Raw genomic sequence first — 22,378 nt, forward strand, 5'->3', positions numbered from 1 at the left:
TAAAAAATATTTTTTAAAAAAATGGATTACTAATGAAATTTATTTTAGTTAAAAAAAAAATACTCCGTTGGTGATTTTTCAAATAAAAAAATAGAAAATAATTTGATTAAATTACTGAATGATTAACGATAAAATATAACTAAATACATAATTAATTAAAATTCGTCCGCTAACTCTTATGTAAATACTTTTTGGGTATATTTGTTTCATTTTATAAATGTAAGTATGAACTTAATCGTTTAAAATATGAAAATTCATTGGCTTTTTTTCAAACATTTTCAATTATTTTACCACATTAACTAGTTATATAGGCCATAAGAATGTAATTAATAAGTTTTAGAAAGTCCATGGAGTTATTTAATAAGTTTTGGAATGTCCAGTGATTTATTTGTTCCAAAAATATGTCTAAGGACTTAATTATTCCAAACACCAAAGTCCATTGGGTTTATTAGACTTTTCCCTTTATTTTTATGTCACTACTTCTGTAATATTCGCATCCGCAATATAGTGGACATTGCTCATCTTTTTCATTACTGTAAGTCCCAACAATTACTGATCGATTTCTTAGATTGATTTCTTCCTAGTGACGATCTTTTGCTCATCTTCTGCACCGGTGGACGATTTCCATGGATTTTCGTCGTCTTCTTTGATTTTAGTTGGACGATTTCCATGGATTTTTGTCGTCTTCTTCGATTTTAGGGTACAACCTCTTGATTTTCCGTCGTCTTTCTTCAATTTCAATGGATTTACGTCCTCTTGTTCAAACTTGTTCTCAGCCTCCAGATTATTATGTTTTGATGTTGAAAATAGTTTGATGAATGGTATCTTTTTGGTTTGATGAACAAACCTTTTTAGCACGTGTTTTATTGCCAACGAACAAATCCAAGTCATATTGTTTCAGCTTCCTACTTTTTCTCATTCACTGCACACTATTACAAATGTGAGTTCCACAACCAGTATCAAGTATCCATGAATTTGATGAAAAAGCATAAAGTTCTATCACATGGATACCTGATCAGCAAGGTAGGCATGACATTTCCTCATCCAGTGACCTTTCTTACCACAATGGTAACAGTCGACATTCTTAGCAGGGTTTTCCTTTTTCTTGGGTTGAGGTGCAATCTTTGGGGCAATGATTTTGACTTTACCCTTTCCTTTTACGTCAGCAGGTGGTTTCTTCTTGATGTGACCTTCCCTTATCATCAGAACTGTTGGAGTTTTGGTTGGAATGCTCTTCTCAGCAGTTTTGAGCATCAGATGCAACTCTGAGATAGACTTTTCCCATCCTTGCATATTATAGTTCAAGATGAACTCGTCATGTGATTTAGGCAAAGAGTTGAGAATCAACATGATAGCCAAGTTTGTGCCCACATGAGATCCAAACCTTTCCATTTGATCAATGTAGCTCTTCATTTTCAAGACATGAGAGCTAACCGATTGACCGTCCTCCATTTTACGTGCATGGAATGATTTGACAGTCTAAAAAATTTCCTGTTTGGCTTGCTGTTGAAACATTTCTTCAGCTCCTCAAGCATTTGATATGCTTCATGAGTTTCCATGTCCTTCTGGAGGTCAAGAATCATACTTGCAAGCATAAGGCATGCTATTTCACTCTGCTCATCACACTTTTTAATCCAAAGCATTACGAACGGGCAGCGGTGGCGGTATCTAGAGGAGTTTTAGGTAAGGGAGCGTCAAGAACGTGCGGTTTCTTTTCATGCTTGAGGACGATCCTCAAGTTACGATGCCAATCAAGAAAATTCGCACCGTTCAATTTCTCCTTCTCCAACAGAGAAGGAGTGACAGATTGTTTACGGGTGTGGTCGACATCTACAAAATAAAATTCATCTATTTAGTATTTTTAATATTGATCCTTTCAAAAATTAATCACCCTTATGTTTTAATTTTATAAATGCTAAGATCCGCGTTAAGATTTATTGTTATGCTCTACTAATCATGTACATAACAATAAGTTTAACCGGTAGGTGGCAGGTACCAATTATATCATAATACGATTCTTAAATATTTATGGGACTCTTGGACATCTAGTGTGCAATTGTCATGTTTAGTCCCACGTTGGCCCCAAGCTTAGGTCTTACCAGGGCGTCACTTAAGTCGTCCAATTTAGGATTGTGAAAATTTGGCTTACGTCTTACGATGGTGCAAATTTATCACCTTGAGACTATAATATTACTGGCTCTTAGCGCTACCCTAAAATTATAGTGCCAAGTATCCTAACGATTGGATGACGTGACTTAAAATTTTAAAAGGGTATTATTTTGTATAATCGGTATTTTACAAAATTGTGTTACGAAAATTTGCATGCATCCAAAAAGGCTAAGTTGGCTATGCTTAAATAATTATATAAAAAAACGATTTATAATCGACAATATAAACCAACGATTTATATCAACAATATAAACCAAAAAACGGCTTGATTCATGGCTAATCATGCATGTTCATAGTCATGAAGAACAACATTAAAAAATAAGCCCTTTTCATAAATATCAACAATATTTATGAAATTTTAAATATTTGATTATTTCAATTTGTTGTAATCGAACAACAAAAATTAATTACTCAAAAATTCAATGGCGATCCATCTTTTCCAAAGAGGCTTTGATATCACTGTTGGAAATCAAGGGAATGTTTAAAATCTTTTAAACAGACAACGTAAAATCAACGCAACGGAAAAAACATAAAAAGCTTTATGTGAAACGATTTCTAAAAGCCTAGATTTGATTGAGTAGAATAAATCAACCAAAAGATAAAACTAAGAACGACAAAATCTGAATCTTATCTCTTAGATCTGGAAGAATCTGATGTAGAAACAAACGTTCAAACATAAACGCTTCTATCGGTATCCACATGAGCGATACCAATCAGATGCTAGTCTGTACTTGTAATCAAAACATAATTTCTCTTCATCTTCTTGACTGAAACGATCCAATGAAGTATGGGTGGGTGGATTTTGAGAGAAGGGAGTAGGAGATTAGAAATCTTAATCTCCTAAATCCTATTCCTTTTATAACCGCTTTCGTGGACTTTCATCATATGGACTCTAAGCCTTTTCTTTTTAGTTTAATTTAATTAAACTAACTTGGTCCATTTAATATTATTTAAACTCTTTTAAATAATAAAACCTTTTAATTAATTAATCACATGGATATAATTAATTTTTTTCATTTTATTCCTTAGACATTATTTCGACTCACTTAGCCAAATAATTWTGAWATAAACTTTTACTCTTTTTGATTAAATCATTATATATATATATATATATAGGCTTGAGATCATGTGAGACCAAGGGTTTTTTCGTGAGATCTGTAAGACCAATTTCAACCCTTAGATTAGATCTACAATTTGACAATTTGAACATTCATAAACGCCACGAGACTTCTCAATAATCACAAAATTGCCACCGTGCAACTTTAGACTATTAGATCATTAGCTTATAAAGTTGATCAATGAACATAAATTGGTCTTACGGGTCTCACGAAAAAACTCTTGATCTCACGTGAACCCAACCCTATATATATACACACACACACACACATATATACATATTATTTAATTGGTATCATTATTGCTCTTTGTGTGTGACCCGATAGATTTATATGCAATCAGTAATATAGTTAACACCGAACAATCTTGTTTCTTGCACATAAATTCAACATTTGTTATAAAGGAATTTGAAATCTGTGGATATCCTGTGGAATTGTGAAATCGATAACTTAAGGAATTCATTGGAATTGAAAGGATTCCATCACTTTTATTCCGTGAACCGGACATGTGTTTTGGAATTTGGTCAAAGTATTTGGCCGTTCTAATTCCTTTCAGTCGCATCAAATTCCATGAACCAAACAACCATTAAGGTCTTTTTGGTTTGTAGGAACGAAATGTAATTAGAGGGATTTGGATTTCAAATCCATTCCAATCTAGTGTTTGATATGCCAAGATCTTTTGGATTTGAAATCCTAGGATTCTTAACATAGGATTTTGAAATTCCTTGGAGGTGGTTGAGATTTTACTTGATTTTGTAGGATTTATATATAATAATATTTTAAAATATGTTAAAAATATTTATTTTCTAATAATTCATTAATAAAAAGGTAACTTCTTTATTTTTATAATTTATCTATAAAGATGGAATTCCATTTCATTACAAATCTATCAAACCAAATATATCAAAGATTCCAAATCTTTCAATCCAAAACTCTCCAATTTCAAATCCTTCCAAACCATTCCATCAAACCAAATGCCCCATAGGGTTCATTTGTTGTTCAGACAAGACAAGACAACATAGAACAAGACATGACAGAACAACGGTTCACCATTGGGTAAGACAGAACCATCCAGAACAAAACAAATAAAATGATCAATTTACCCCTAACGAGTTGTTTATATATGTTAATTAATTTATGTAGTTTAATAAATTATAATACAATAACTATTTTTTATAACAAAATATACCATTAGAAAATTTTCGTCAGAACAATTAAAATGACACCAAATAAAAAGTTTATGTAATTTCAAATTTTTATTTTATCCTTTATCTACATTATTTTTTTTACCATCAACATAAAATAAATTACATAAATTAAAAAAATTATAGAATCATATAAAAATAATATTTTGAACATAGTAACATGAAAATTTAAAAAACATAAAATACAATAAATAAAACTTAAATAATGAATAAAATATAAAACAAGTCTTATTTAATGCTTTAGAATAAAACTAAATTTAATTTTTAAATTTATGTTGGTAAAATATAAATCTGTTCAATCTTCTTCCATAAAATAATCATGCATACATACATAACATATGCATATACTTAAAATTTTGCATACACTTCCATGTCCATAAAATAAAAATCGAACATATTTGTTCTACTTTATTCCAGTCTGTTCCATATAAAAATATTTTGTACCGAACAAACCCTTAAAAATATCTAGAAGGTGGTAAGTTTAACGGACATGTGTAGCATGCCAAGTATATTATATGTTGGCAATGAAAGTGGACAAGCCACTCGGTCATGAGTGTTGTCGGATCACGCGCGCCCTCTTCGAACCATCTCATCTATCCAACAAACACGCTTTCTCTTCTCTTTCCCCTTTCCTTTGTCATTAGGGTTTTTACTGTTTCGATTTTGACTTCGGATCAACGTTCTCATCTGCACTATTTCATGTTGAATCCTATTGAAGATGCAAAGCAAGAATATAATTTATGTTATTTGATTTCCTCACGTTTTCTTCATGATTTTCGAATCCGATCTTTATAAATTTAGTTGAGGAGTAGAAGAAGATACTTAGGTGATTTGGTACAAGAACTAAGCCGAATCATCGATTTCAGCATGCCGTTCAGTTGGAAGAAGAAGACTAGGTGCACGAGGTTTTCGCAATTGGTGGCTGATCATCTTCAATCCCCGAAACACGGTGGTTCTCTTGTTGTGGAAACTGGTTTTCCAACTTCTCTTATTGATCTCTACGTCAGGAATCGCGGTCGGTTTCGTAAATCTTCAGCGAAGAAACAGAGGGGGAATGATTCACCGACTCCCTTATCGTCGTCATCAGATTCGTTGGTAGATTCAAATAATTTGTCGTCTGGTGTTTCGGATTATAGGGGAAGTGATGAAATTATCGAAGAGGATGTTGTTAGTGGTGGTGGTATGGTTGTGAGTGGCAGTAACATAGAAATTGACGATTCGAGTATAACTGAAGTAGAAAGGAGCGTTGAAATGGCAAAGTTGAATCCGGTAGTTGCGGCTGCGTTGAAGGTTTTGTTTGTGGTGGTTTTGATCTTAGGCACAAAGAGGTTTAAGTTTGGGATTACAGTGTCAGCTTTCCTCCTTTTCTTTCTGGAATTGGTCGGGAAGCCATTGTTGGGGAGATCGAGTCTGACAAGACCTGGTGTAGATTCAAAAACACTGTTTGAATCTAGTCCTCATGGAACCAAGAATATTAAAGATTCAAAAGAGAATGCAACTCTTTTTGTTTGCAGTGAAGTGGTGGAGATTGAAGAACAAGTAGATTCACAGGAGGAGGCTAGATCGAAGAAAGAATTAGATGAAGTGAGGAGTGAAGTTTTGATGGAAGTTAGGCATAAGAGTTCTCGTAAAGCTCTGATGAAATCGAGGATGAAGAAACTTGTACCTAAGAAACTACGAAAATCTTCCATGGGTTCGAAAGGCGAAATCTCTTGTGGGTTGAAGGAAGAAGAAACAGTGAAACGTGCCCAGGATCTCAACCCATTAGTCTTCTCTAGTGAATACTCAGAATCAAAACTTAAGATCTTGTGTGCTTCAAAGCAAGAACCGAACAAGATTGTAGAAATAGAAGGACCATCTTCATCCTCAACCCTGTTAAGTGAAACTGATTGCAGTAACAAGAAATTAGGGAAGGAATCACAACAGAATTATGGATGTTTGGTTCTATGCTTGATTGTTCTTATTGGACTGATTGGAGGAAGGGTTTTGGCTCTTGTACTTGCACTATCTTGGTGCTTTATACAGAAGAAGTCACATGGAGAAATGTAAAGTTTCCCATCTCCTAATCTAGATTCGTTGTTTTACAATTTGTTCTTTCTTCTTGTTTCTAAATCTCTCTTGTTACCTACTTGTGCACAACTTCATTTGAGCAATAGAAGTATACCTATACCATAAATGTTCTTTATCGTTCTTCAAATGCATCATACTTGTCTAGTTCTTATCTTTGTTTGCTCTTGCTTATTGCTTATGATCACCATAAGGATTCGACATAATGCATTAGGAAACACAATTGGGTGGGTGCCTCTTGAACACACAAAATCCATGGTTTCAATTGAACACTGTCTACATTTGTGTGAATCAAACAGATACAAACCTATTGTTTGGTAATTTCTCAACAAAATGGACTGTAAATCCTATTGTTTGTACCCACTGAAGAGAACCTCACCTAGGCTATATTACCAATTTGTATTAATAATTCAAAGATCTGGTCATGGGATGAACACGCTGCTGCATTCTAAAGAATTGCATCATAAAGCATCCATAAGAATTCAATACCTAGTACTTGTAGAACCTCCATGAACCTTTTGAAGGGGACTGAAGCAGTGCGTGTAGTGAAACTGAAAACCGTTATCAACACATGGCTGGAGTGAAGTGAAAAACAGGGGATTTGGAAACAGAGTAATATTACATTCACTCTGCAAAAAAAGGGTATGGCCCACCATCTCGAGCGTCCCTGTTGTACTGGTTCCATGACCATCCTGGGGAGGTTAATCTCGCATCCTGGGACGGGGGTGGTGTCTGTAGGTGAACCCAGACCTCCTACCCTTCCTTTCTGTAAGGATGTCCACCTCACTGTACATCTCTAGCATTTAGATGTTGAGTACAAGAGTAGTTAGATTACAGTACTTACAACTTGCTTTCACTTTGTTTCAATAAAGTGTGCATTGCCTATTATTGTTGAAGTAGCAATCGAACTAGCAACAGTAAGTGTAACGACCTTCAAAGAGAGGTTATTTCGAATCTATAAATAAATCAAAGTATAACATCGAAATACTTAAAATCTTGTCGTACAAATAGGTGAAACAAGTGTCAGACATATACCGACAATCTGCCATACATGCATGTACGTTGGACCTTAGATCGAGATGTACCAAATTGTGAGATCGGGGTGTAAAACTATGCCGCCATCCACCATACAAACAAAATAAAAACTAGTGCCGACCCATATACCTCCTAAACAAAATCTGCTTAATCAGCTCTCACTAGAGCGCAAAAGAGGAGATGTGGATTAAGCATTACTGCCACAAGTAATGCATGTAACAGCACAAAGTTTCAAATATGATGGGGAGCTTAATCAAGATAAATCAACGAATAAGCAGTTTCTTACAATGCCATTACACAACAAAAAGTTACATCAAGGACTATGGAATCAAATGATAAATTAGACAGATAAATAAAAAATTGTGATGGTAAACAATCATAGGTAGAGAGTTACCATTTCTAACTATTACTTTTAGATATTACATTTTATAGTTTGGTCCTATAAGAGCATCTTCAATGCAAGGTTTTTAGTAAAAAGTGTAGTTTCTTACGAGAATCAATATTATGGAGTCGTCGCCCTCACTTACTCAGTAAGACTCTCAATCTTTGTATTCGCTCTTTCTGGATAAGATTCTTGGTCCTTGTCATATACATCCGATAAGGTAATTTGACTTGGTAAGTGCTTACCCGGGTAAGCGTTTGGTAAACGCACCTTAGCAGGGACAGACCCATAATTTTTTTTCAAACGGTCGAACCATTTGACTATAAGAAACAAATATAGGGAAACAATTTCAAACGATGACACCCTTTGACTATAAGAAACAAATATAAAGAAACAATTTCAAACGGTGACAACATTTGACTATAAGAAACAAATATAGGGAAACAATTTCAAACGGTGACACCATTTTGACTATAAGAAACAAATATAGGGAAACAATTTCAAACGATGACACCATTTGACTATCAGAAACAAATATAGGGAAAAATGCTTCAAACGATGACACCATTTGACTAAGAAAACGACATTAACAAGATTTGAACTTGGATCTGGGATGGAAGAAAAACCTTGCAAATCAACTCTAACAACGAAAACTTGTTCTCATTGTAGTTTCAAATTACATACGATGACACACAACAAATTAATACGGTTACACATTTCACGAAGCAAAATCTTTTGAGTTTTTGACAAAAGAATAATATGATGACACGTGGCACCCATGGCACCACTACAGGTCCGTCCATGCACTTTAGTTGCAATATAATACTAATTTATAATGCTACGTGGTAGTTTTCTTAAAAGAAATTGGCAACTCAGAACAAACCCACCTCACGTAAGATTTACTTCATTATTAGGTAACTTGATGTTAAAATAGGAAGATTTGAAAGTTTAGTACATTAATTGTGAATTTTTTTAATTGTAACATTATAGAAATTAAAATAAATTTTGTTATATTTTAATTCATTTGTATTCTTATCTATGTTATATTATAAAGTATTTGATAAAAACTCTTAAAAACCATTTTTTATGCACGAAGTACTGTTTATTGATGCATATTACTTAAAATTTAAGATTACGAGTAAATTGTAAATAAGTACAACTTATTAAAACTCCATATTTGAATTCGTGTAACTAACTGCAGATAAATACAATCAAATACCGGATAAACATCTTATTTTAAATATATAAAATCTAAAATATAATTAGGATAATCATTATCTCTATGAAATTTTATTAAGCCAAAAATAAATTACTTCACTAAATCGTAAAAACATTATCTTTCTCAAAACCACATAAACCGTATTATATCAACAAAGACAAAAAAAATAAAATGAAACATTAAAATGAAGATATATATCGCTGCATTGTACGAGTACCCTTCTGCCGGCATATATCTCCCCGTATTATCCTCAGCGCTAACCTCTCCCTTAATGCCTGTGTTAAGGACATTTTGTCAGGGAAACTGGACTAGCCCACATCTGCGGGACAATCCCAATCCCCTTTTTCGTGACTCTTCCCTTCCTGTCATTTCCCCTTCTGTCCTTGATAAACTCCTTTGGAGGAAAATGGATGGTTGTCTCACTTCTTTTTCTGTCCATGAGGTCTGATTTTCCATCCGCCCCAATGAGTCGGAGGTCGGGTGGCATCATATGGTCTGGTTCTCTCAAAACATCCCCAGACATGCTTGAGGACCTATGATAAGCTCCGGTTCTGTGAGGCCTATTCTAACCTGTCTTGTGTTTTTTGTCTTAACGGGCCTGATTATCATCAGCATCTATTTTTTGAGTGCCCATTTCCTAATTAGGTTTGGAATGGCCTTAAGCCAAAGTTGAACCTCCTTGTTATTCCCGATACCTGGACGGATATTATCAGTATGTTCCAGCAAGCCACCAAAGGCAAGACCTTTTGGTCTATTGTTCGACGTTTAGTGCTTGCTGGAACCGTCTACCACCTCTGGCAGGAAATAGATAATCACATATTCAAGAATAAGAGAAGATCCTCTGACATGGTGGTCAAGACTACCTCTGATGATGTCCGGCCAGGCTGATTGGCCTTATCATGAAGCCTTCCCCTAATGTTACCCGTGCTAAGCTTGTCTGAAATCTTCCGTAATGGTTGGTTTCTTTCCTCTCTTCTCCCCCCCCCCCTCCCCCCTTCCTCCTTCTTTCTTCTCCTCCCCTTTTATGAGTTTTGCTCATTTCTGGTGGTTGCTTCCGTTTAGCTTCCTCCCGTGTGCTGTCCTTGGTTCCTGTTTTTATAAAAAAGTTTAAAAAATCCAAAAAAATTGTCTTTACTTTCTTTTTTTTTATTGGAGGGGCCGCCCCCCTCTATATCTAAAAAAATATGCATGGTTTAATTCATAGGAAAAGACCAATTTTACAATCCAACCAATTGGCAAACCAAACATTTAGGGGTCGTTTGGTTTGCGGAATTTGATGGAATTGGAATGACAAATTTTCTTGACCAAATTCCAATTCCTTTGTTTAGTTTATTTCTTGAAATAGATGGAATTTTTCAAATTCCATTGAATTCCACAAATTAAAAATTAATGAATTCATCATTCCTTGGCATAATGGAAGGAATTGAATTCCATCACCACCCATTACGACCATGCTACTATTGTTCGTCATGTCCTACCCCTAACCCCCACCACTACCACACCACTATTGTTGTCGCCACCTACCCCCACCACTAACCACCATACCACTACTGTTATCATCACACTCACCCACCCCCCGGTTACTCACTATGTATCCTTACTACGACCATGCTACTACCGTTATCATCACACCCCTAATCTAACCCCCCACCACACCATTATTGTCGTCGTCACAATTGCCACTCACCCCCACCCCACCTTACCTCAACCCACCACCAACCACCATGCCACTACTGTCGTCATCATATCCACCCACTCCTAGTCACCCGACCACCATCCCACCACTGTCGTTGTCACAACTACCACTCCGCCCTACCCCTAAATCCTCACCTCGCCCTTAACCTAACCCCCACCCCCACACCACTATTGTCGCATTCACAACTACCACTCACCTGCACCCCATCCTACCCCAAACCACCACTAAAACACCGTGCCACTATTGTTGTCGTCATACCTACCCACTCCTAATCCCCAACCACCCGACCACTATCCCACCATTATCATCGTCATAGCTACCTCCCCGCCACCTACCCCTACCCACCCTTACCGTCCCGCCCCATCCCCGCCTCACCATACCCTACTCCAACTCGCCAGTAACTACCAGCCTACCATTATAGTTGTTACAGCTACCACCCTGCCACCTATTGCCCCACTCTAGCCCTAACAACTCCCACCAATGGAGCAGGGGTGGGGCGGGTTGAGGGTGATGGGGAAGGGTTTGGGTAGGGGCGGGTGGGGGTAGGGTGGGGTGATAGCTATGACGACGACAACAATAGTGACATGGTGGTTGGTAGTGTGTGAGCGGGGGCGATGGGTGGGATAATCCAAACAAAGACGATTGTTCCAATCCTTTTGAGAGATCTCATTCCAATTCCTACCAACCAAACGTGTGGTCAAATTTCATTCCAATTCCTTCAAAGTCAAATTCCTTTGATAGATTCCAATTCCTTTGATGGATTTCAATTCCATCAAATTTCATTCTATGAACCAAGCATTACCTTAGTTTTGAAATTTTTCAAAGCGATGGATCGCAAAAAGTTATCAATTTGATTTTAAGCCAACTACTTAGTGGATTCAGTTTGACTCTTACATGATGCTAATGCATATAAAATGTTGAAAAGCATATCAGATAATTACTGGAAACTAAATTAATGTTATAAAAAACATAGAAAAGTGAAAATGGATACCCATTGAAGCTCTAGTATTCATAATTTCATATCGATCCATATCGAACGACTCTTTTCTCAAAGATGGCGGTAGTATAGAAAGGTTAAAGATGTAGAAAGGCAATCATGGGAACAACAAGTTTGAAATTTTAATCGTTGTCTTGGAAGCAAGAACGTTGTCTTGGAGTCGGAATCTATGTTGTGGGAGTGGAAATCGTCAGGGAGCATAATTGCCTAGAGTGGAATGCCAATAACATGAAAGTTGAAGTGTTAAATTGTACATGCTTGTAACGTTTAATTAAGAGAATTTCAAATTTATGCATTATAAGGCAGTACTAAGACTTTATGGGTTATTTCTATGACATTACAATATAGATCTTGAGTGCTTCATTTCCAAGTTATAAAAAAAATTCAATTATATACTCAAGATATTTTTTGGGTCATGGAGTTGTATAGTTCGATAGAAAACCTAGAAGAACAAACCCATTAAAGAGGAAGAAAGAAGTTGAGAAGAAAAAGACCTAAATGCCTCTCACTTAATAGTAAATTCTACGCTTTGTGGTTCAGGTTTCCAGCCGCGATGAAGAGGTTTATACTTCTACCCTCAAACATTAGCACTTAACGGCCGTTAGTCTAACGTTCCAAAACCAAACCAGAGTATAAACCAAGAGTTATGGGTGTATTTAAATAAAATCGTGGGATGAAAACCAGAATTTTGGTAAACTATAAGGACTAAAAATGTAATTCATAAAAAAAAATTAAAGTAGGTATTAATAATAAACAATGTAAAAGGCACGTTGGACACTTTAACCTGTCATTAGATCCTTTTCTGAAAATTTCCAGAAATAAATTAAATAATATCAATCTCATTATTTCTCCTTTATTACCACTAAATACCCAATCATGCTTACGTGGCAGATCGGCCCAACGGCTACTTTCTTTATAATAATCCGACCGTTTATTTTCAAAGCTACAAAGTCCACCCTTTTCAATCTAAACGGCAAGATGGCCCCCACCCTTTGTCGCCGGAAGTCCAGATTGATATATCTTGGCCGTTCGATATTCAAATGTGAACGGTCACGATCACTTGACCGTTGTTAATATTTTTGCAAAATCCCCTTTCTCGGACTCTACAAAAGTCCCCTGACCAGAATCCTGAATTTCAAAATATAAACCCTTCGGTTTCTATAGATCCTTCATCTCTTGATGTAATGAAATCTTGCCAAAAGTTTAGATAATCTTGAATACCCGTTTGTGATTCCATCGTTTTTTTAGGTTAAAATCAGGAATTTGAGTGAGAGATGGTGATCAGGGCTCATGATTCTCCGTCGTCATCTCCGGTGAGAATCACGGTCTCTTCGGCTGGTGGATTTCGGAATGTCGGATTGACGAGTCCGGTGCAGCGGACTTCCATTTCGAATTCTCCACTCAGCGGTGGAGAAATTAGGCGCTTGAGTGGCGGGAGGCGAGCTTCTGGCGTTGGTGGCAGCGGTGGCGGTGGTGGTGGGAGGTATCTTTCTATGTCAAAAGATGGAGCTGACGAATACGTTGCTTACACCGTTCATATCCCTCCAACCCCTGAACACCAGTTTATGTCGTCTTCCGAAATCAGTCCCGAATATGTGAAAAACCACGGAAACCCAAATGAGAATCGGATCAAAGACACGGTTTTTACAGGTGGATTCAATTCGGAGACTCGAGCTCATGCTCGTCGGATGAAATCGGTCGAAGAAATGACGGTGGTTAAGTCAAAGTTGCTCTGTCAAGTCGACGGCTGTGACGAGAAATTAGTCGATAAATCTTCGAAATCTCAGTGCGAATGCGGGTTTAGAATCTGTAACGAATGTTACTTGGATTACTGTTCGAGTGGCGGTGGTGTTTGTCCAGGGTGTAAAGAACCATTTCGAGAAGCTTGTGAAGAAGATGACGGTGATTATCAGCCGGCGATGTCGGAGGAGAAAAAAGACACCGTCAATCCGCTGCCGAGACGCGGTGGTGGGATCCGATTGGAGAACAATTTTTCATTGGTGCGATCGTTTAAAGCTCCAAATCAAGATTTCGATCACACACGGTGGCTGTTTGAGACAAATGGTACTTATGGATTTGGGAATGCGGTGTGGCCTAGGGAGGAGTGCCACCGTGGTGGCGGGGGCCTTGATCAGTACGAGAGTCCGCCGATGTTCAATGACCGGAGGAACCGGCCGCTGACCAGAAAAGTTGGGATTTCTGCTGCCATTCTCAGCCCTTACAGGTTACAATTGCTCTAAAATGTTAATAGTTTTTATAACGGTTCTTTATGTTAATTGGATATTCCGGCGAAATGCAGGCTGCTGATCGTTTTACGGCTGGTGGCGCTGGCTCTGTTTCTAACATGGCGGATCATGCATCCAAACCACGAAGCAATCTGGCTATGGCTGATGTCTGTAATCTGCGAGGTTTGGTTTGCGTTTTCGTGGATTCTCGATCAGCTTCCGAAGCTCTGTCCGGTGACCCGTTCCACGGATCTCTCGGTTCTCAAAGAACGGTTTGAACCCACCCGAAACAATCCAAAAGGATTATCGGATCTTCCGGGGATTGATATATTCGTCTCGACAGCTGACGCAGAGAAAGAACCGCCGCTTGTAACCGCAAACACCATCCTCTCGATTCTGGCTGTTGATTATCCAGTGGACAAGCTGGCCTGTTACCTCTCGGATGACGGTGGATCGTTGGTGACATTCGAAGCTTTGGCTGAAGCCGCTAGCTTCGCTGGCACATGGGTCCCATTCTGTCGGAAGCACGAGATCGAGCCAAGGAACCCCGAGGCATATTTTTCACAGAAAGGCGATCCGTTGAAGAACAAACGACGGGTTGATTTCGTTAGGGAACGGCGACGGGTGAAGCGGGAATACGACGAGTTTAAAGTGCGGATCAACGCGTTGCCGGAGTTGATTCGGCGGCGATCGGATGCGTGTAACGCACGAGAAGAGCTTTTAGCGAAAAAGAAACAGATGGAGCTCGGCGGAACCTTGTCGGAATCAGTAAAAGTCCCGAAGGCGACTTGGATGTCGGACGGAAATACTTGGCACGGAACATGGTTTTCGGGCGAGGAAGATCACTCGAGAGGCAACCATGCCGGAATCATTCAGCTTATGTTGGTTCCACCGGCTCCTGAATGTACCTACAAAACCGAAGAAGATCCTGAGGATCTGATCGACACCCGGAACGTTGATACGAGGCTACCAATGCTTGTTTACGTGTCCCGAGAAAAGCGGCCTGGATTCGATCACAACAAAAAAGCGGGGGCGATGAACGCAATGGTTCGAGCCAGTGCCATAATGTCAAATGGGTCATTTATTCTTAACCTCGATTGCGATCATTACATATATAACTCGTTGGCTTTACGCGAAGGAATGTGTTTCATGCTCGATAGAGGTGGCGACAAGATCTCTTACGTTCAATTTCCGCAGCGATTCGAAGGGATCGACCCTAGTGACCGTTACGCGAATCACAACACCGTTTTCTTTGATGTCAGCATGAGAGCTCTCGACGGGTTACAAGGTCCGATGTACGTTGGAACCGGGTGTATTTTCCGGAGAATCGCTCTTTACGGGTTTAGCCCGCCTCGAGCCACCGAACACCGTGGGTGGTTCGGCGGCCAGAAGATCAAGTTTTCATTGAGGAGAATGAAGAAGAACAAGACTGAAACCGAAGAAGATGCTGAGATGATCATGCCGATTGTAGATGATCAGAACAACGATGAAGAAGATGAACTCAAACAGGCCTTGATTCCTGAACGGTTTGGCGATTCCACCTATTTGATCGACTCGATCGCTGTGGCGGAATTCGGAGGCCGACTGATTCATGAGTTACGCGGAAAAGGCAGTCACGGAAGACCATCGGGGTCTCTTGCAGTTCAACGCGAGCCAATCGATCGAGCCGCGATCGAAGAGGCAATCAAGGTCGTCACCTGTTTCTATGAAGATAAAACCGAATGGGGGAAACGGGTAGGGTGGATCTACGGGTCGATAACCGAAGATGTTGTGACCGGTTACCGGATGCACAATCGGGGGTGGCGATCGGTCTACTGTGTCACCAAGCGGGATGCTTTTCGGGGAACAGCTCCGATCAACTTAACGGACAGATTGATTCAAGTTCTCCGGTGGGCCACCGGATCTGTCGAAATCTTCTTCTCGAGAAACAATGCCCTTTTCGCTAGCCCACGAATGAAGTTTCTGCAACGAATCGCCTATTTCAACGTCGGAATGTACCCATTTACCTCCATTTTCCTCTTGGCTTACTGTGTTCTCCCGGCGCTTTCCCTCTTTTCCGGTAAGTTCATCGTTCAATCGCTGAACGTAACATTTCTGATCCTACTTCTAGCCATCACCGTTACCCTAAGCATGCTCGCCCTCTTGGAAATCCGGTGGTCTAAGATCACCCTCCACGATTGGTGGAGAAACGAGCAGTTCTGGTTAATCGGCGGCACTAGTGCACATCCAGTGGCGGTGATTCAAGGTCTGTTGAAGGTGATTGCCGGAATCGACATCTCATTCACACTGACTTCAAAACCAGCGGCGGCGGATGACGGCGAAGATGAATTTGCAGAGCTGTACGAGTTCCGATTCACGATGCTGATGATTCCTCCGGTGACGATTATCTTATTGAATGTGGCGGCGATAGCGGTGGGGGTATTTAGGACGATGTACAGTCCATTCCCGGAGTGGAGCAAGCTCGTAGGTGGAGTGTTCTTCAGCTTCTGGGTGTTATCACATCTGTATCCATTTGCAAAAGGGTTGATGGGGAGAAAAGGGAAGATATCAACGATTGTTTATCTGTGGTCGATGTTGATCTGCATTGTGATATCGCTGATATTTCTGTATATCCACCCGCCGGACGGCAGCCGTGTCACGGTGGGCTTACAATTCCCTTGATTTGTGGTTGTTTTCGGGGTTTAGATTGTTTCTTTTCTATGTATTTGGGTTCATTTTGTGTACTATATATATAAATATTACATCTTGTAAGAAACTATTATGAAATTGAGAATGGAGTGAGTCCTGAATTTGAGGATCAAACAAAGCCAGAGCCAAAGAAATGTGTCCCAAATTAACAACCCCTCAAAATTTCTGACACTTTTCAATTCATCCATTTCTAGGTCAAAAACATGTATGCAAAATCTCCCCTTTTTTCCTCTCAAATTCATAGTATCATCAACATCCAACACAATCTTTGATTCATGGTATAAGGATAAGCATGGATGCAATTCGAAATTCTGTGTGTAAAAATGTGAAAATCTGGTGTAAGAAATACCCAATTCCGATATGTGTTCTATTTTCATTCTTCTTTTCGTACACGTTCTTCCCTTCCATTTTCACTTTTCTGATCTACTCGTCTCCCCTTGTTGGATTATCGTTTCTTGTTCATAGAGTTTTTTTGGGTATTGATCGTCGAAAGGTTAAACGGAATAAACAGATCAAACAGGTTGAAGACGATGATAGAAGGAAGAAGTTTGCTAAGTCTCGAAGGAGTTTCAAGTCTCGCAGGAGTTTCAAGTCGAATTACGGTGATCGCAGTCAACTTGTTCGACGAAATGCCAAAGACACCAGTGAAGGTTTTTCTGATACGAATGTTGAGGAGAAGAAATATGCTGTTGTCTCAAAGAGTTTTCATGATCTTTTGGTCGATAAGACTGCGTTGATTGAGGAAAAGCCGAAAGAGATACGACAAGTGAACTTTGAATCCGTTATTGGTAGAGGTGAGTGTTCATCCTCAAACGTTTCCCGTTCTTTGAGGCCTGAAATTTATGGTAATGATAAGGATGAATTGGAAGGCATTAGCATGGAAATCTCTGAAGATGACGACGATGAGCCAAGAGATAAAGCGGTTCGATGGACAGAAGATGATCAAAAGAATGTAATGGATCTCGGGCTTTTGGAAACCGAAAGAAACAAGAGGTTGGAGAGTCTGATGGAGAAAAGAAGATCAAGAAAAAATCTGGGTTTTCAGGATAAAGTAACTGAAAATCCCAGCAATGGTCAGGTTTCCGCCATTAGAATCACCAGAATAAACCCATTTCTTGAAGACAATTCACGCGGTATGAACACTCCTGGTTCGGCCCCGTCTTCTTTTTTATCAATACGCAATCCTTTTGATCTTCCTTACGATCCCCACGAAGAAAAACCGGATCTTTCTGGAGATAATTTCCACGAAGAATTCACAGTCGTTCACCACAAAGAACCCATCTTTTGTAGGCATCAAAGCTTCAGGTTAGGTGCTTTTACACATCCACATCCAGAACTCGCACATGATAAACACGAAATATCCTTTTACAAAGATCTTGCTATGAATCACAAGACTTTCATGGGACTTGGTAATTATCAAAAAGAAGGTGAATCATCCTCTGAACAAGAGGCGGACGCTATCCATCAAGAAGATGAAACCGAAAGAAACACAAAAGAACTTGAAGAGCAAAGTGATGATTCGTATGTCGAACGAAAAGCTGATATTATTTTCTTTTATGGGGGCGATAACAAAGTAGGCCATGCTCCAAGCAACTCCATTGTTTCTGATTTGCAGGTCGAGGTTTCAGATGAAGAATCTTGCCCTTGCCCAGATGATTTGGACGTAGAAAAAGATCATACCAATTCTTTATTGGGTATCAAGATGGACGAACATTATGCAGGTCAAGAAAACAACCCTGGCATTTCATCATACAGTTTGGATGCAGCTCATCAATCTCCAGTATCAACCCGTGAAAAGGATGGATCGCTACCAGATCAAAAAACCCAAGACAAACAATGTGTTTTTGAACAAATTCATCACTCTGAACCCTCATCATCAACCGATCATGGGATGGAAAACAGCCCACAATTGTTGAACTCAGCTACAGTAGAAAGCAGCAATCACTTACACGAATCATCTGGGGGTAATCAGAGATCTGTGGATGAGGCTGGACCAGCAGGTTTGACAGAAGTGGTGGCTTCCGTTGGTTCAAGTTCTCCGATATCCGTCTTGCAGCCGATGTTTTCAACCGATCAGGCTTCGCCATATTACTTCGCGAATGACGTACAGCAGCAGCAGCAGCAATCGGGTGATCGCAATGGGTTGCATCAGATGAACAATTCAGAGGGAAATCAATTGAATGAGAGAGATCCATGATGTTAGATTCATATTCACAACTTCAAGAGCTTGAACTGGTGGTTGTTTCTTTATCTTCAAGAACTTTAATTGGGAATAGAAAGAGGGACAAAGAGTATGAAAAATTGGACACAAAGTTAAAAGCATCACTTGTAGACATATTTTCCCAGAGATAGTTATAATTTTGGAATAGAAATTTGAGTTTCTATGCTTACGTTTAATGTTAACATATCGTCCGGTTTATCTGTCCTAGCCGCAGAGGTGTAACTCAGTCCCGGTTCAAGCTCGGGCACCACTTCTTTGTATGTTGGCTCTGATTTACCTCCCTCATGATAATCGTGAGACTGGTGCAGTTGGGTTGGGTGCCTCAAAAGATGGTATCTACCGTTCTTTTATGTTTAATGTTAACGTCATTTGGAATGTAAACTTGTATTTTTAATGACTAAAATGCCTTTAAATATGTTTCGTAGCCTTCTCCTCTCTTTTTCGAGGCACGGGATGTTCACCCATGAAAACACCAATAGCTCGTCCATTAAAGTTACACTCTACTCCAAATGGGAAACCAGTTGATGTAACCAATTACATTGGAAAAACACTATCCCAAGTTGTCAATTAATTGGTAGAAAACTTGTAAGTTGGTCAAACAAGAAAAAGAACTTAGGGGCCGTTTACCAAATATTAACTCGGTAAGTGTTTATCAATAAAATTTAACACTATTATTTACTTACTTGGTACGATTTTAGTCCACTAAAACGACATCGCATGCAACAATTTACCCAGTAAGTGCTTACCATGGTAAGAGTCGTCGCCCTAACTTACCGGATAAGACTCTTGGTCGTTGTCTCGCTCTTTCCCGGTAGGATTTTTGGTCCTTACCATATTTATACGGTGAGGTAACATGACTTGGTAAGCATTTACCTGAGTAAGCATTTGATAAACGGCCCCTTAGTCTCAACCTCCACAGTTGAAGTTGACTACGGCCCCTTAGTCTCAACCTCCACAGTTGAAGTTGACTACGGCCCCTTAGTCTCAACCTCCACAGTTGAAGTTGACTATGTAGTTGATTGAAGCTGTAAAGCTCAAATTTTAAGGATGAAAAATAGGGGTGTTCGTGGTCTGGTTTGAGCGGTTTAACCCTTCAAACTACAAACCAAACCGCAGTGGCAGTTTAGAAAAAATTTCAAACTGAAGAATTTGGTAGCAAGTAACCAAACCGGTTAAACTAGACTACAAAAAGGCGGTCTGATCTGACCGATTTAGACGGGTTGAGCCTCTTATGAGATTTAAACTAAGAAACATTAACATTTATATCCAAAATGGAATCTCTACCAATATACCATTGCTAAAAATAGTATACTGAATTATAAAAATAAACGTCTTTCTAAAATTAAAAAAACATCGATCAAATTGAAAAAAGTAAAACAAGTCTATCAACAATAGTATTTGACAAATATTTAGCAAGTTGAAGAACGATTTGGAAATTTGGATTTGATTTTGAAGCATTTCTGTAATGCCCTCATTTTTTTAGAAACGTTATGTAATCTAAAAGGAATTCCTAAATAAATACTCCAAAAAAGATGGCTAAATTAAAATTGTTTAGACCGTTTACAGCGAAAGTCTTTGAATCAACTAAAAATTAACTTCAGTTCTAACCCGCTTCATACCAAGTTAAGTTACAAAAGATCGACACACAACTGTCTAGACAAAAAAGACTAAACATAAAATGATAATAGACAACTCTCTAACATAGGATGCACATGGCATCAAAGCCTAAAGGGACATCAAGTTGTCATTTATTATTACTAGTTTTGGTTTTAATAATTTGGGAATTGGACAACTGAGCTTTAACTATAAAAATATGTCACAGACTTAGTAGTGCACATCGTTGGAAAAAGTTGGAAAAGTTTTTGTTTGTATAAAGTTGTTTGTATGCCTTAACCTGTTTGTATAAATTGGAAAAGTTTTTGTTTAGAATAGTTTTTTTTGCATATGTAAGGAGCGTTTTTTTAGTTGGAAGGGACATGGTTAGAGAAAAATTGGTTTTCTACATAAAGCTCCTCCTAGAAGTTTACTGGATAAGTCACTTTCTATATGATTAAGTCACTAGGAAACAATCATGCATGTATTTCTTTTGATGCATTATATGCACGTCTCTTTTTCCGATTGCTTGCTTGATTTAAACATCCATGGTACTTAATTTTTAACATCGGTGTAGCTTAAAGTGGTCAATTCTTACACTTTCGATTGTTATTCACGCATAAATGTTTTGACAGCTGACATGCCATATGACCATAGATTCAATCTCGAGAGGGACGGAGAATGGACCAAAACATGAAACAATAGTGTCATTTCGAGTGCTCGATTTATGAACCGATGTTCACACAGCAACGCGCACGGGTACATAATGTTGTATAAATGTTTTTACGCATGTTGAATGATATGTATTTTACATGCAGTGGCGGATCTAGAAATTTACGATGCTAGGGGCCTTCAGGGTATAAAAAATTGAAACCGAATAAGGTAACTTTCGGTTTCGATTCTTTTTAAACTTATATGAATTCCTTTTAGATGAATTGGTTTGAACATATATAACATTAATATTAGGTGAATTGATTTATTTTAAACTAATAACAAGAAATTGAGATATATTTAACAAGACCATCAAACATCGTTATCATGGTACCATGATTACAAGAACTAGCGGTAACAAAACAATCGATCTGCCCGGGGAACGAATGTCAAGCGAGGGAGTGGGGGGTTTTATCAAAACGGATTGGCCCACCGGGAACCGTCATAAAAGAATCAGGAACGTAAAGACATAAGAGTTAAAAGAAATAAATTATTAACGAGATTATATAAATAAAAATTAACATTTGAGTTAGGGTTTTTCTTCCTACACCTATGCATGTAGATTTGCCACTGTTTACATCAGGGATGGATCCAGAATTTTTTTTTAAATGGTGGCACCATTTGACTATAAGTAAAAAACTATGGCGAAAAAATTTCAAACAATGGCACCGGTTGACTATAAGAAACAAATATACGGAATTTTTTCAATTGGTGACACTATTTGACTAAGAAAATGACACAAACAAGATTTGAATTTGGATCTGGAGTGGAATAAAAGCCTTGCAAACCAACTCTACCAAATAAAACTTGTTCTCATTGTAGTTTCAAAATACATACGGTGGCACACAACAAATTAATACGGTTGCACCTTTCACGAACCTAAATTTTTTTACCCTTCGAAAGAGAAATAATACGGTGGCACGTGCCACCGTAACCACCATGGTAGGTCCGCCCATGGTTTACATGTGTTGTATGAAAAGATATGTGCATGTGAAACTATGTTCAACACAAAGCATTAACTTGACGAGTATATGACTCGATGCGATAAGCCTGAA

The 22,378-nt window shown here is 38.4% G+C and overlaps 2 protein-coding genes across 2 annotated transcripts; both read left to right on the forward strand.

Annotated features, from left to right (window-relative positions):
- The first annotated feature begins 5,047 nt into the window (after window positions 1–5,047).
- LOC112518316 lies at window positions 5,048–6,671 on the forward strand. Its single transcript, XM_025125966.1, has one exon. It carries the CDS (start codon window positions 5,357–5,359, stop codon window positions 6,536–6,538), a length of 1,182 nt encoding a protein of 393 aa, XP_024981734.1. The 5' UTR covers window positions 5,048–5,356; the 3' UTR covers window positions 6,539–6,671.
- Window positions 6,672–13,159: 6,488 nt separating this feature from the next.
- Window positions 13,160–19,138, forward strand: LOC112518315 (cellulose synthase-like protein D5). Its single transcript, XM_025125965.1, has 5 exons — window positions 13,160–13,323; window positions 13,369–14,109; window positions 14,185–16,750; window positions 17,310–17,592; window positions 17,668–19,138. Exons 1-5 carry the CDS (start codon window positions 13,160–13,162, stop codon window positions 18,993–18,995), a joined length of 5,082 nt encoding a protein of 1,693 aa, XP_024981733.1. The 3' UTR covers window positions 18,996–19,138.
- Window positions 19,139–22,378: the final 3,240 nt, after the last annotated feature.

This window comes from Cynara cardunculus, assembly GCF_001531365.2.
Source record: "Cynara cardunculus var. scolymus isolate 2C chromosome LG 9, CcrdV1, whole genome shotgun sequence".
Taxonomy (NCBI): domain Eukaryota; kingdom Viridiplantae; phylum Streptophyta; class Magnoliopsida; order Asterales; family Asteraceae; genus Cynara; species Cynara cardunculus.